The following is a 16104-nucleotide window of genomic DNA, read 5'->3' as shown; positions in this document are numbered from 1 at the left end:
CAAGCCTGATTACAGAGAGGGGAAAAGCAGTCCTAATGAGGATAAACATCCAGCTGGTCGCATTGTCCACCAGAGAGGACATGGGAGATCGAAAGGGTTTACTCTTTGGGGACGCTTTGTCAAGTCCCTTGGGAAATATCTTTCAACCTTTACTGCCTTCAGCAAGGCTCAAAGCAACATGAGAAGAGTCTTCAGCTCGAGGGCTGTTTTTGGACAGGCTGACAAGAGGGGACTAGGTGTCAGCAGCTGTTCCTTCAGGTCCTAATATTATACCCAGGATGCCAGAGCTACGGCAGTTAAGGTAGCAGTTACCGCTCAAACACAAGCTTCTACCCTCCGAGATGGAGGATTTACGATTCCGTGGTGAAAGATAGAGGCCTCATGGCATTGGATCCCAAGGTGAGTGCTATTAGCTCTTCCCTTGTAAAAGTTGGGGGGAAGGCTGAAATTCGTCATCCACAATTGGGAGAGAGTAACAGGAGATGGTTGGGTTTTAGAAACCATGGTTGGTTTCAGAATAGAAGGGAAACACCAGTACAAGTCACACAGCCAAAGGAATTGGCATTCGATAAAGAGAAAATGGATCTAATAGACACAGAGGTGGCCCAGATTTAGAAAAAGGGGCTTTGATTTGAGTTACAGGTGCAGAGGAGACAAAGGGTTTAATGAGTACAGTTTGTCTAGTGAAAAAGAAGAACAAGGGTTGGTGTCCTCTCATATTTTTAAGGGATTCAAACAGATTTTGGGTCTACAGGTACTTCAAAATGGACGGGATACATCTATTGAGAGACATTTTTTTGGGCAAAAGGTAGAAGAGACGTTGCAAGAGTTTTGGGACTACTGACATCACCATTTCAGGCCATCTCACCAGGTTCTTTACATTACAGGGCATTCAGAGTCTGGAAGGTGTGGGTCTGAGGAAAGGCTTATGGTATGGGGACTCTGTTCTCATGTCCCTGGATGCTCAAGAGGATCTAGAATGGTGGTTGAAATACTTAAAAGGATTAGAATGGCAAGGTCATCTTTGGGAACATTCCTGACCTGGTGCTGGAATGGGATGCCAACAATTTGGGTTGAGCAGCTTGTTTGAACAGCTTAGAAACAGGTGGAAAATGGTCCAGGGAAGAAGAGTTACTTCACATAAATTGTTTACAGATGTGGACAGACCTTAATGCCTTGAGAGCTTCAAAGATTTGCTAACGAACACATTGACACTGATTTGCTTAGACAATTTTACAGCTGTATTGTATATAAACCGCTTGGGTGGATCAAGATCAATGGCTCTGGCAGACCTGGTAAATTTTTTTTTTTTTTTTGTTGGGATCACAAGATTTTGTTGAGAGCACAATATATTCTGGGCCTTCAAAATGTAAGTGCGGATTGGAATTCTAGCTACCTCAAGGACTTCAACAATTGGAAATCGAATCCAGAGGTTTTCAGTCTGATTCAGAGGCTTTTGGGTACTGTTCAAGTAGACTTGTTTGCGAGCAGGCTGACTTACCGGGTACCCAAGTTTTACAGTTGGAGGCTAGATCCAGAGCCAACTGCAATAGATGCCTTTCTGCAGGATTCAGGAAGAGAGGGAAGCTATGCCTTTCCTCCCTTCTCTATGATCTAGAGAGTGTTGATGTAAGTAAGGTCGGAAGGTTGCAGTCTTATTCTGGTGACTCTCTTTCGGAAGTCGCATGATTGGGTCCCAGGGGTGATGGAACTCACACTAGCTATACCCTGTCTGGTTCTGGTTTATTTGGGTCTTCTGATGGATTTAGTGGGAGAAGAGCACTCTTAAGTTTTTAAAGGAAAAATGAACCTTCCTGTTTGGAAGATTTCAGGGGTACTAGTAGATATTCAGACTTTTCAGGAAAGGTTAAAGAGCTACTGGATTAATCTTGGGCCCCCGGAAATAGGAAGGGATACAAAGGTGCTTGGAAGCAGTGGTGTCGTTGGTGCATGAAGAGGGATTTCAATCCCGTTGACGCTCCTGTAGCCGAGGTACCTAACTATCTCATATATAGGACTATTACTTGTTACAGATCAGCTATTTCTGCTGGTCATGCATTAGTTAATTATTTAGCGATAGGGAGTGATCCTGTAATAAGGAGAGTAAAAAGGGTGTAAGATTAAGGAGGCCTCCTAGGGCACGTTATGAGGGTCCATGGGACATCAGTCTCATTTTCAAAGTATTTACCTTTTGGCCAGGTAATAACTACCTCTCTCTTAGACAGTCTCCTTGAAGCTAGATACTTTGCTTTGCTTGATTTCTTTTAGAAAGGTTTCTGATGTTAAGGAGTTGGAAATTTCCAATACATTCTATTCAACTGAGGGGGTACAGTTTGACATTTGGAAAAGGACAAAGACTATGTCTGACTCTGACTTTTACCCATATTTTCCATGGGTGTGAAACACTGGGTGGTGAATTGTACGAGGGCTTATGAGGGCATGATCTTGGAGTATAGAGCAGATGGTGAAGAAGAGCTGTTACGGCTATAAAGCAGTCTATACAGCTACATTAGCTAGATGGATGCAAGTAGTTATGGTGAGGCAGGTGTGGGTCATTCCAGATTTGGTGCCCATTCTTCGAGAGATACTATGGATAGTAAGGTTTTCTGGGCAGCTGGTTTGCTTCCTGAGATTTTAAAAGCAGCAGATTTGTTGAATGTACATACTTTTGCAAAATTCCATTTAAGACCTGTAGAGCATGTGTGTTGTGTGAAGGTGGGTGGCTTTGGGCATTCATAATGGTAGCTGCTGGTCTTTGACAGGGCATTCTCCCTTCAGTACTCACAACTTCAGACATTTAACAGCAGTGTTCAGCTAAAAAGTAATTTGCCATTTCACTTCAGAGAATTCTCGCTCTACAAACTGTGATTCTTAAGGAAAAGGGCCACAGAGCTTAGGTAGCAACCACGTCAACCCAACCTGAACCAGACATGAAGTCCTGCTGACAGAGACTGGCTCCAAAGACATATCTGAAGAGAAAGGACATATCAAGACCAGTGGTCTGTCTACCCACCTAACAAATGTGACAAAGGAAAAGAGAACACTAACACCAAAGAAAAAGGCCTGTAGCAGAGCCCAAAAGGACAATGCCTGGCTGGTGAACTAGCACCCCTGCTCCGTTCATTTGTGCACCAATCACTAAAGTCTGGGATTTAGCAATCTGATTTTGTTCATTTGCAACAGATGTAGAATAGGCACCTGCATCCTCATGTTTGGGACTGATCATGTCTGTTTCAGCCCATAGGTTTTGACAAAAGAAACACAAATGACTCTCCAAAGGACACATCATTATTCTGCTGAGTCCTTCATCTTGCCCTTTGAAGTTTGCAACTCTTTCACCTATGTGTAAGCCTTACTCATTCTCTCTTCCATTTACTCAGTTTCTTTGCCTTTGTTGCTCTTCACTTTCCCTTCTTGCTTGCAAAGATTTAAATGCCTTATATAAAGCAAATAAGCAAATTAAAAAATGCAAATAAGCAAAATAGGCCTTAGTATAGCTCCTAAAGATCCACTGCCAGTGCTTCCAAGCCTATTGCAGAAACCCCTTAACCAAGGGTACCCAAAAACACTAGTTGTTTCTAAACCGTTTAATTCAGGTTTTAAGTCAGAAATGATCTTTGCAAATCCCTCTATCTCTGCTCTTGTGAGGTATGTATGCACAACAGTGCTCCACTTTAAACATCTTACAGACTTCGCCTTTCTCTGCTAACAATATATCTAAAGGTAGTCGATTTTGCAAAACCATAGATCTAAGAACTATTAATTCTGCATCTACTGCCAGCAAAGCACCAGATGTATGCGTCACTAAACTGTATACTACTGTAGAAAGCTTTCTAATCTTCTCATCTTTTAAGACCACTCCGACTGAAGGAAATCAAACATTTAGTGTGGATAATCATTAGTACTATGTCTAGATCTGTGAGGTGAATTATTTTAAAATGCCTTAAAACTATTCACATGATATATCTTTAGGAATACTAAAGCTAAATTACATGTACATTCCCAGTCAGCAGTCAATAAGCATTCTGTCTGTACAAGAAGTATACTCCAAGGATAACAGGATATTCGCCAGTGAGAATCCACTTATTCCCATGTGTCGAGTTCTAGTGCAAGACTTTTATTTAAATGCATAATGTTCCCTGTCTGTAGATAGGGTAATTTTAATCTAGGATACACCCTCTTTCTTTTATAATTCATCTAACTCTTTTTCCCGCATGTTTTAAAACATCTTTCTTTTCTGTTGCCTTAAAAAAGGCATAAGCTCTCCTTTCCTCCAAAGCTTGGATTAATTTCTTCCCTAGTGGATTCACAGAACATGTCAAATTCCGCTCACATGCTTTAACAGTTTCTGTTCAAGTAGGGGACCTAAAGAAATACCAAGCTGTTTCATCTCATAAGCTTGTGGATGAGGATTAATTCTCTAATGAAGGGGAACTTTGAAAGGGATGAAATCATAATTGGAATACTTAAAATGCTACTGAGTATAGAATAAACTAAGCAGCTGAAACACTTAAGTGTTCACACAGCAATCCTAGCATCTAGGGCCTGGTTATCCTTGTGCTAATCTAGAATAAACATTTGATGTAAAAACTCCCTCTGAAGCATCTATACACAAAGCCCTACGTTTTATCTGATCTAGTGAATATGCAGGTGATGTAGATGTAGGGGTTGACCTAAGGGTACCTATCTCAGGAGTAATACTCATACCAACTAAAAGGCTTATTGATACTACCATAACAACTGTTAATGTCACAGTATTCACTATCCCATGTCTATTCTTGGTAAGGAAACATGTTTGTCTACAGTCAGACCTTGAGTTGAATAAAGCAGTAAGTAGACTTGTAATGTTCTGCAATTGACTCTACGTGTGCAAAATTAGCTAAATTTGTTGTTGTTAATTGCAGTTATTTCATTCAACCTGTATGCAGCAGTCTTCTTGAGGCATCGCTAACCTCACCATCTTCTTCTAGAATTGCAACCGTACTTATCTACTGCAGCTTTGGCTATAAGCAATCTCCTTAAATATTTCTTTATGTTTTCCTTTCTCAATAATCTTTTTCAATTAAAGCAATCATTGTAAAGTTTATTTGAAGTCAGTTCAGTTAGTTCATCAGTGATGGAATAAGCCTAATCTCAAACTGATCAAGTTCAGAAACCAATCTTTATTTACTGTTGTGGAGCATCATGGGGCTCAAGATGTTCTGCTCTCAGTTCATTCAGGTCGTAGATTGTCAAGTAGGCCACACTGTTTGTGTAATAAGTCCAATCAAGTGCTGAATATCTGTAACAAGGTAGTCCTGCTTTCTTTGATCTTCTCGGTGTTTTGCTGATCTCCTTCCGTGTCTGTCACACTACTCGATTCCGTCTCTTTGGTGATAGTTTGTGGTACGAGTTCAACTGACACACTAAATCTCAATTCACTAGATCTCTGCTCCTTGGTCATTCCTCTCTCTTTTGGACGTTGTTACTCCTCTCACTTGTTGCTTCACTAGGGTCGCTTGTCTGAACCTGGGGGTGCTCTGCGGCATTTCCTCACCATGTTCTTGTCTACTCCTCCTCCTCATGAGCTTCCACACCACTCTGCAAGACATCTGGAACTAGGATGGCTGGGAAACTCTGGTGCACAACACCGACCACTGATCCTTCTGGACAGCCATGCACACAAGGTTGCAATTTTCCTCCAGGAATCTCTACCTCTTAGAACGGGTATCTTACTCTCTGGGCGAGAGAGGCATGTATGACAGGCGGGTCCCATGCTCACCATGCCACTGGAATCAAGTTATACCTCCCTGATAAGCCCTTAATAAGGGTGAAACGGGTCCTGGGTTGTTCCAGTTCAGGAAAAAGCTGCCCTGGCAGTATGGGCTGGACCGTTTCCATGAGGAGTAGGGTCAAAGCTGATTTGCATATGGCTGTGCCCAAATTGAGGTGGCATGTTCGGTGAAAAACAATGGACTAGGATGCAGCACGAGCGACCACCAGTGGCTGAGATTAATTCAAGCATTCCATCCATCACTTTGTTTTTTTGATGCCCAGTTCTGCTACTTGGGCAGAGGTGACACCTCGGAGTCATGAGGCTTCCATCACTTTTTGAACAGTGCAAACAGCATTAGCTGCTCTCAGGTCCCCTTTGTAAACTCTTAAGCATGACCCATCAACGAACAATACATAGTCGGGCTCATCAAGTGGTTCATCCTTAATATCAAGTCTTGGCTTGGTGCACCAATCTGTGATATCAAGACATTCATGCTCTACTTCTTCCCCATCAACTTAATTTTCAGGCAATGGTATTAGTGTAGCTGGATTAAGGGTCTGACACATTTTCAGAGTAACATTTTCAGCAGCTAGAATAGATTGTTTATACTTTGTGAGTCTGCTATTGGTCATATATTGTGTTTTTGTGTGTGTAGGCAAAATCTCTACTGAGTGCAGGACCACCACAGTAAAAGGATGCACCATGACTAAACTCTTGCGTTTCTCAATACTGACACCAACTGCTTCAACAGCTTTAAGGCAGCTGGGCAGACCTGCAGCTACAGAGTCGACGGTAGATGATAAGTATGCCACAGGTCTTCTAGAGGCTCCAAGCAAGTAAGCACTAAGAGTGCAGTCCTCCCTCTCACTACAAACAAAGTGAACATTTTACTGTGATCAGGAATTTCTAGTGCCTGAGCACAACTGATACCTTTTCTCAGTTCTAGGAGCGCTCTTAAGCAACTGTTGTCTCATGGAGGTGGATCAGGGACACCTTTGTGAGTGGTATTGAGTAAAGGCTCTGCGAATAGGAAAACATTGGATATCCACTATCTACAACAGCCCACACCATTCCTAGCAACATTTTCACTTTTCCCTGTATCTTGGGTGGATTAATTTTCAAGACATCAGTGATTCCTCTCTTTTGACACCTCTCTTGCTCCTTTCTCAATGAGATTTCCTAGGTACAGGACCCTCTTTTTGACAGAACTGCCCTTTGCGCAGGGTCACCTTGCATCCATTCTCAGCCAAATGATTTAACAGGGCAATCATATCCTGATTACAGACTTCTTCTGTACTCGATGCCACTAACAAATCGTCAATATATTGAACAAGAACAGAATTACAGGGTGTTAGATCTGACATCCTTGGTGTGGTCTCCCGTCTTTTTGCTTCAGCTTCCTATGTTTTGACTGTGTGCTGGACTCTGTTTTTGGTACTCTGGGCACTTTATCAGTGTTGACCAGTGCTAAAGTGAAAGTGCTCCCTGTGTAAATTGTATGTGTAATTAATTGGCTTTTCCATAACTGGCATATTTGATTTACTAGTAAGTCCCTAGAAAAGTGCACTAGAGGTGCTACCATTGGGCCTGCAGCACTGGTTGTTCCACACAGGAGTATGGCTCAGACCTGCCACAGCAGTGTCTGTATGTGCAGTTTTAAACTGCCAATTCGATCTGGCAAGTGTGCCCACTTGCCAGGCCCAAACCTTCCCTTTTTATACATGTAAAGCGCCCTTAAGGTAGGCCCTAGGTGGCCCCGTGGGCAGGGTGGAGGGTATGCTAAAGGTGGGACATGAACTGATGAGTTTTAAATCTCCTAACAGTGAAATACTGCCAAATTTGTTTTTCAGTGTTGCAAGGCCTATCTCTCTCATAGGTTAATATGGGGCTGCCTTTAAATATCTTTTAAGTGCAGTTTCCGTTTGGATCTGGAGTTTGGTGTTTCTTAACTCACAATTTAAAAATACATCTTTTGGTAAAGTTGGTTTTTAAATTGCCAGTTTAAAAATGCCACTTTTAGAAAGTGGGCATTTTCTTGCTTTAACCATTCTGTGACTCTGCCTTCTTGTGTATTCCCTGTCTGGATCAAACTGACCATTGAGCTGTTTGTGATTCCCCTCTAGACAGTGACACAAAGGGAGCTGGGGTGTAGCCTGCATATCCTGATGGGTCATCTGAGCTAGAGTGGAGGGAGGAGTGGTCACGTACACCTGAATGGGCTGTGCCTGCCATCACATAATGCAGTCTCCAACCTTCTGGTGTGAGTCTGGAGCCAGGCTGGGGCAAGTCAGGATCTTGTGAACAACAGAGACCTTCTTTTGAAGTTTGCCTACTTCAAAGGCCGAAAGGGGTATAAGTAGTGGACCCAAAACCTCATATTTTCAGATTACTTCTGGAACCAAGAGAAACCTCTGCCAAGGAGAGACGCTGGAGAGCTGGGGGAGGAGTATTGCCTCTTTGCCTGAAACTGTGCTTTGCTGGGTTGGCCTGCCGTTGCTGCTTCTGCCTGAAAGAGCACAAACACTGGACTTTGTGTTATATTTCTGCTTGTGAAGAATCGCAAGGGCTCAGACTGAGCTTGCCTCCTGTTTTGAAGTCTCAGGGCCATCAATCAAAGCCTTTCTCTGCAAGCATTTAGACTCTTTGCTGAGACTACTGCCCAGTCAGGTGGTGCCCTATCCAGTCCCTAAGCCCTTAAACGGTGAAGCTGGTAGAACAAGAACTGAAAATCCACACACAGGAAGCTGTGCGGGGAAAACTGATGCACCACCTGCAGGACAGCTGTAAAAATGACATGCCACCCTACCTCGCAGCTGATATCGGCGTACCACCTGCATTGTGGCTGGGAAATCGACGCATCACCTGCATCGTGGCTGGAGAAACAATGCAAACACCCTCTTGCGGCTGCTGAAAACAACACAAACCCCACGCAGTGCGGTTTTCCATCATTGTGCGGCCAGATTTCTCACGCATCGTCACTGATCTTCAAAGTCATCCTGAACCTGTGCAGATCAGAGGTGCCTCGTCCGGAAACCGATGCATCGATCTCTTGCGGGAGAGAAAAACAACACATTGCCTACCTGACCGGAGAAGAAACGATGCACAGCCACACTTGCGAGTAAGGAATCGACGCTTCGCTGACTTTTCCGACGCACGCTCGCCTGTGTGGCTTTATTTTTGACGCAAACCAGGTACTTTGTATAACTCCAAAGTTGACATTGTTTTCTATGGAGTAAGACTATATTATTTTGAAAATTCATAACTTTACTTGTGTATGTTGGATTTCTGTTGTTTTGGTCTTGTTTGATTTAGATAAATATTGCCTATTTGTCTAAACTGGTGTGGTGTCCATTTTGTAGTGTTTTCACTGTATTACTGTGTGTGTTGGTACAAATACTTTACACATTGCTTTGGAGATAAGCCTGACTGCTTGTGCCAAGCTACTAAGAGGGTGAACTGGGGTTATCTAAGTGTGTATTTCCATTGCCCTGGCTAGAGTGAGGCTCCCTGCTTGGACAGAGTGCAAACTGACTGCCAACCAGAGACCCCCTTTCTAATACAGGGCAATTGTAAAGACTCAAGATTATCATTCTTGGATACTCACAGCATTGGTCTCAACCTTTATTTAACAGGTTCTACACCTCTATTAAGACCTATGTCTTTCCCTGAAAAAACCCACACTTCATGTTTCACAGTATCTCTTAAATCGTGAGTTAAGTCCTCTATCATTTTCACAGAAAACAGCCCAACTGCTGTCCCTTGTCTGCCCATTTTGAGTTCACAATCCTCATCATGCATTTATCCACTGTACAGTAAATAGTGCAGTTTAACTTGCACAAATGGGCCTATTTTAACAGGGCCTTCCTTTGACACAAGGTTAAGTTATTTGTTTATTCGTAACACCTACAACTTTTTTTTAAATATATTTCTTTATTGGCGTTTTGGTCTACCTACATATCTAAAGAGGTAATACAAAGGCCATAGTTTGTATGTAACATAGCATTATAAGTGACATGAAGTATAGCCTGCTTCACGATGGATGCTGAACATGAGTTCAAGGCCACCATAACGAAGTGGCGATATGTGTACCTTGGGAAAGAGAGGTCCCGACTCAGTAGGATAATCCCAGGATCTGCCAATTAAAGAAACTGCAATACAACAAAATCATCAAATAACATTGCAATTTTGCAGAACAAACAAACATCTGTCTGGATCAAGCAGTTGAAAGAATGTATCTTATTACTGATGGTGTCCGGTGTGGAAAGAGAGGTGGTTCCACTAGTCCCTGAGGTCAGATGGTCATGATTCCTGCCCTGAGTGCCAGGTGTTGAGTAATATATTTCAGGGAGGTTGTGTAAGGCTGTTATGCTCCATAGGGGAATCTGGGGCACATAGGGGTGTGGGGCTTGTTTGGTGTATATGTAGCATTTCCATGTTTGTTTGGCAACCTGTAAGAGTATACTCCCAACTCCCCTTGGTTTATTTGGGGAAAAAAAGCCATCTCAGAAGGTCTGTATTCCCTAGGAGCGCTTTAACCATACTACCTTCTTCTAACGCCACCCCCATCAGCCACAGGCGTTGCGCTGCTGCGAAGTACTGTTTAAGATCCGGGCCCCCCGTGCCCCCCTCCAAGCTAGGGTACTGGAGAACCAATAATGACGCCCTTTTCCTTGCCTGACTCCATACAAGGGTTGACAAAGCCACTTAAGGCAGCAAAAAATGATGTTGGCGGGAGCACCGGTATGGTTGCAAAGAAATACAATAGCCTTGGGAGGACCAACATCTTAGCAATCAACGTCCTCCCCATGGGCGACAATGGCAAACGCACACAGAATTGCAGGGATCGACATATCGATGCCAACGCTTTCCCGTGGTTACCATCCAAAAGGTCCTTGGTTGTGTGATATACATTCACCCCTAGATATCAAAAGGTGCCAAAGGCCCAGGGTAGGCGGTCAACCGTTGGTAGATGGCGTTGGGCTTGCTCAACCCTCTGCAGCGGGAGAATGGAGGACTTACCCCATTTAATTTAGAGTCCTGTTAAATCGTGGTGAGTATATCATATAAGTATGCTAGTGTCAAGGCCTGGTCTCGTATATAATTAAGAACATCATTGGCATATAAGGAGACGATATGCCAGGCAGTTCCCACCCGGACCCCCCAGTCTGGCCCTTTCTTATGTAGTATGGCAGCGAGAGGCTCCATGGCTAAGGCAAACAGTACTGGTGACAAAGAACAACCCTGCCGAGTGCCTAGTTCTATACTTAAGAAGCGTGATACCTACAATTTTGATCTTCTTTCCCAGCTGTTCTAAAAGTGGAACAGGTAGCACTGTCTATCAACAATGACACTTGGTGGCCATTCACCTCACCTTCTGCTAATGGACCACTCTGGCCTACCTCCAGTACTGAGCCAAGGACATAATCTCTCTCCTCTTTCAGGCACTTTCTTTGTGATAGATATGAATTTAAAATGTCATTCTTAAACATAGGGTACTGTTGAAATGGGTTCTAATTTTGGAAAGGCTTCAGATTTTCTCTTGGGGCTTGATTCTCATTGAACCTGGGGTCATGTTCTGCGGAGGCATGTTAATCGGAGCCTGTGGGACTTGCATCACTGGGGCGTGTGACTGATTTGTATTTTGCATTCTGTACCAGGACATTTTGCATTTGAGATGGATCAACATTTTTAATTTGCCCGTCATCAACTACTCTATTTGGGTTCTGACGACACTCCCTCTTCCAATGCCAAAGCTTGTAACAATAATAGCAAGGACTCTATCTCTTCAAAGTAGCATGTAGAACCACCATGCAAAACCTGGCGGACACCGGGGTTGTAATCTCCAGGGCAGGGCTGCTAGCAGCACTGCCCTGGTGGATTCTGACCGCTGGCTCCGCCATGCCGCTGGCCGGCGGTCCGACTGTTGCGCTTTCACCACGGTCGTAATGTGGAGGCGGGACCACTGCATTGGCGGTGGTCCAACCGCCATCGCGAGTCTGGCTCCCAGGGCTGTCAGACTCGTAATCAGGGGCTCAGTGTCCCCGCTCAAATTATTAATGCTTCTCAAATTAAATATGCCATACTGTGGAAACCTTAAGGGTCCTTTATTCTCAGTGATCTTATGCCACCGACTAAGCCACAAACACATGTGGAGCCCTAAACTTGTCACCATCTAATAACCTGGCATATCCTTTGGTGAAGCTTCCTCACCCTACAGGATAGTAACTCGCACATCATCCCTCATTAAATCTCAAAGGGCTCTGAAACGTTTCATGATTATAAACATTTAGCAATTAAATGAACAAATAATAAAAATATGAAGAGTTTACTTTGAATAACAATTTAATACACATCAACACTTGTGTCCAATCTCAGTGCAGTCATTTCTCTGTGGATCTATCACAGCAAAAACATCTGATGACGCACTTGACACTAACTAACCTATCCCAGCGCTGCACTTTCTGATGCAATCTTGACTTCCTGCTGCAATTTTCTCGTACATCAAATGCTACAAACTCTAAGGAAAGCACAAATAACAAATACCTTGTCTGCTCCGCTAGAGAGTTCAAAGTAATCACTCACACAAGAAACAGCCAGAATTAGCACTTTCCAACTTCCGCGCACACACAAATAAAATCACGATCAGCAGAAAACCACCCTAATTAATGCAGCCTCTCTGCTGTGCAACATAGTCTACCAGCACCAATCACTATTAGTACGCTTGCAACAACCAGTTACAGGTCCCTATCTCAATGTGCTGGCAATGAACCTCACAAACCGAAACCACAAACCCAGCTGACAAGTTAAACAACAACATACTCTTATCTATCACTGAATCTTGGACTGCGACAATCCAGATAACAACTTTAACTATGCAGCATCAACCCATGTGCAGATTTACACAACTAAGCCATAGGCTTCACCACAACGCAAACACACTACTTCGATGCAACACAGTAAGCTCATCATAAACAACTGTGATGCACAACCCTATTTATACTCACTTCTCCACTACTGCAAATGCCTTGATCCCCAACCAGCCCCCTCCCCTGGGCAGCAGATAGACTGTTTAATCTTTTTTGGGGTTAGGGAGTGACCATGCCTATGGTGGGCAGTCCCCACCTCTCCTTTCTCGAATTATTTTAATTCCTGGTATTGAGTGGGCTTTCTGTCCCTCTGGGGGTGAAAGGAGGCAGACTGGAGGCAATTGCCTGCTTCCATCCCTCTTGGGGGAGGGGGAGGAACAGAAAAACTGCTGCACCCATTTTTGGGATGGGGCATGGCTATGCCCATGGCGAGCAGCCCCTACCCCTATATTTTTTTTTTATACAACTACTCCCTGGTGTCTAGTGGGCTTTCTTAACCCGTCCCCAGAGGAAAATTGTAGCAAACCTCCAATCTGCTAACCCCTTTCCTTTACCCCTTCTGGGGTGGGGGCATGGCCAGGCCCATAGTGAGCAGCACGTACATCTGTTTTTTTATTTATTTTTTATTAATTTTCCATTGTGTCTATTGGGGGGCAGATTGGGGAATCACTCCCATCTATCCCACTGAGGGCCTGGGAGTAGAATGAATAACATTTTGGCACGGGCCTGAAGGGAAGCACTAACCCTTGCTCAGAGGGCTGAAGCTCCTGGCAAAACTTCTTGGTGTCTAGGAGTGGGTGCTTACTTAGAGATAGCTTTCACGTGGTGATCACCAAGCAGGGATCCACAAGGTAGAGATATCATCTGAAAAGGGAGAATCTTTCCAACGATACCACCCACTGCAAATTGGCATTCAGGGGCCACGAGCACCGATTCAGTAAAACTGAAATGAGCCAAACCGCTTTTTTCCTTTTCAATTTGTGTGGAAATGACGTCGGTGCCTCATGCTTGCTGACCGTCATTTTCTCCCCCATAAAAATACTGAGGCTGCTGAAGAAGCTCTTCCTAAATTCCATGTTGCACAAAAAACTGAAAAAAAGGTAAGAGGTCAAAAACGGAGGATGCGTACGGAATCATAAAAGTTCAGAAAGGATGGAAATTAGCACGACCTGGTACATTTTGTAAAAATAGTATTACGAGGCAATATTTTGCTATTATGGATGACACACAGTATACATCAAAATAATTACTGCTTAGTTGAAGCTACAGACCGAAGGCAGAAGGACCAGAAAAAGACAGCACCGTCATGATACCAAGACTGACTGGAAATCGGAAGCGTCTCCCTCTTGAAGGGGCCTGGATCCACTCTTAATTGCCCCTAGGATAAGCAACCCAAACGTTGGACATCAAACGTCTGACTCCAACATCACCCCTCATGACACCAAAGCAAAGACACCAATGGATCATGCCACGATTAATACTTTCTGATTGGTCCATGAGTAGTCTTTACTTGACTGCGGAAAATGTCTGTCCTAACGCCAAAGGATTTAGCAGCTGTGGCACAACTTATGTCTCAAACAGCCCAGATATTAAAGCAGCTTTACACAGTATCTGGAAGTATTTTTGTGTATTTTTATTTATTTCCTTCTCGATCAGAACTACGAAATAATTTGTTCCCGTGCGATAAACACCACACAAGAGTTAAACTACCTGTTTCGTGTTCCCAAATTAGCTATGCAACAATTTAGAAAAGATAAAGTCACGAACCCAGCGGCAAAAAGGCAAGACGGTTTCCAGCCATGGAGAGTTCGTTGAGGCTTGGAAGCTGGCAAAGATGCCGAGGAACACGCCACAGGTGATTGCGGTCCACAGTCAGATACTGCAGGGAGTGGCACAGGTGCAGTTTCTCAGGTAGGGTTACCAAACGATTAACAGAAAGGTCAAGCGTCTGCAGGTCCTTCAGGTTCCCAATCTCTGAAAGAAAATAACGGTATAAAAAAAACTGAGTAAACTACCGACTTTGCCTAGTAATTTAAAACACAGCGTGTCCAATTACAGATGGTAGCCATACTGACGTGGCGAGGCAAAAGGTCAACGGTAAATTTACTTTTGTGAATTTTTTGTACAACAAACAGTGTATATACTACAAGATAGCGAGATTGAGAGTGACCGGAGGGCGCGGCATGAATGCGAGAAATGTTGCGAAAATGGTCACTTAGGTGATGGGGGCCGTTATTTAATCCTGGGGCCTGTGACACCTAACTGTGTCAGCAGGTGCGTTAAAAAGTCAGTGACAGTTAATTAAGGGTCTACGTCTGAATGCGTATGCATGGCAAGGCGAACAACAAACACAGCCCAAACTTAGAAGCAGCCCACCCTTCAACAAAATAAAAATATAATGTTAATTGCAACCCGCACAGAAGGAAAAATACATAAATTCAAGAGAATTTCCAGATGCGGAAGGGAAGGAAGGCGCAGCTGGCAGAAAGAGGTTTATTATAGCCAGTTCTCTTTCAGTAAGAAAAGACGGTGCACTAAGAAGCCTGCGGACAGGAGGACCGATTCCATTAAGGGCTGTAACTAGATAATGCCCTTTGCTTCTTCACGGTAAACTAAGCAGTAACGAGATTAGGACCATCAGGAGAACCTTCGTAGTAAAAGCTCTGGAGGATCAGCTTTAGGTACCGTTAGTCAAGAATCCCTGCAGGCGGAAACACCGAATAAAATCTTTTTTTTCTCTTAAGAGGGTGGGGTTCACGTTGTTAGTGTGCACTTTAGCATGCATTTGATTTATGATTTAGTATCATTTCAGAAACTGTAATTGGTTTTCATTGAAAGCTGACAGTCCTCACCATAACTTGTCATCACTTCCTCCGGCACCCTTGCATATTCAGTATAGTGGTGTCACTGTCCATGTGTTTCAGTGAAACAGAAGGATGGGCATCAAGGTGCTTTTTTATGGCTTTGAGGTGCTTGTCTCAACTTGTAGGTAACAGTTATGGTGCGGTCCAATATGATAATCTATGCCTCTAAGCACATGCGCTCGTGTTATTACCGAAACAATACTGCGCATATTGCTCTGGGCACTAATCTGGGATCTGTGGAACCGAACATTCTTATGCACCAACTAAGTTCCAAAGAGGAGCACAGTGCTTCACAGAGAACACTTTACTACAAACGGAGGTACTGTCTATGCACACAACAGTGTAATTTTTGGGGTCTGAGACTTGATTCCAGAAATCACAAATTCATGGAGAGGCGCAGGGAAGGCTGGGAACAGTATCGGAAGACACATAGGCCCTCATTATGAGCACGGCGGTCGAAACCGCCGTGTTCATGCTTGCTGTCAAACTACTGACCTCCAGCGCCCCCGGATCCCTGCTGGCCACATAAAGAACATTCCTGTGGGCCGGCGGGTGGAAACATTGTTTCCGCCTGCCGGCCCACTGGAATGCCTGGCCGGGACATTGTGGAGCCGCCGCC

The 16104-nt window shown here is 43.9% G+C and overlaps 1 protein-coding gene across 1 annotated transcript in view; it reads right to left on the bottom strand.

Annotated features, from left to right (window-relative positions):
- LRRC28 (leucine rich repeat containing 28) overlaps positions 1 to 16104 on the bottom strand; it is a 280795-nt gene that overhangs the window by 112174 nt on the left and 152517 nt on the right. Inside the window, exon 6 of the mRNA XM_069222770.1 lies at positions 14389 to 14595. Coding sequence (XP_069078871.1) covers positions 14389 to 14595 — 207 coding nt within the window. The remainder of the gene's footprint in view (positions 1 to 14388; positions 14596 to 16104) is intronic.

Source organism: Pleurodeles waltl, chromosome 3_1, assembly GCF_031143425.1.
Source record: "Pleurodeles waltl isolate 20211129_DDA chromosome 3_1, aPleWal1.hap1.20221129, whole genome shotgun sequence".
Classification (NCBI taxonomy): domain Eukaryota; kingdom Metazoa; phylum Chordata; class Amphibia; order Caudata; family Salamandridae; genus Pleurodeles; species Pleurodeles waltl.
Note: the sequence above shows the minus strand (reverse complement) of the source record. Positions and strands in the feature narration are given on the sequence as shown.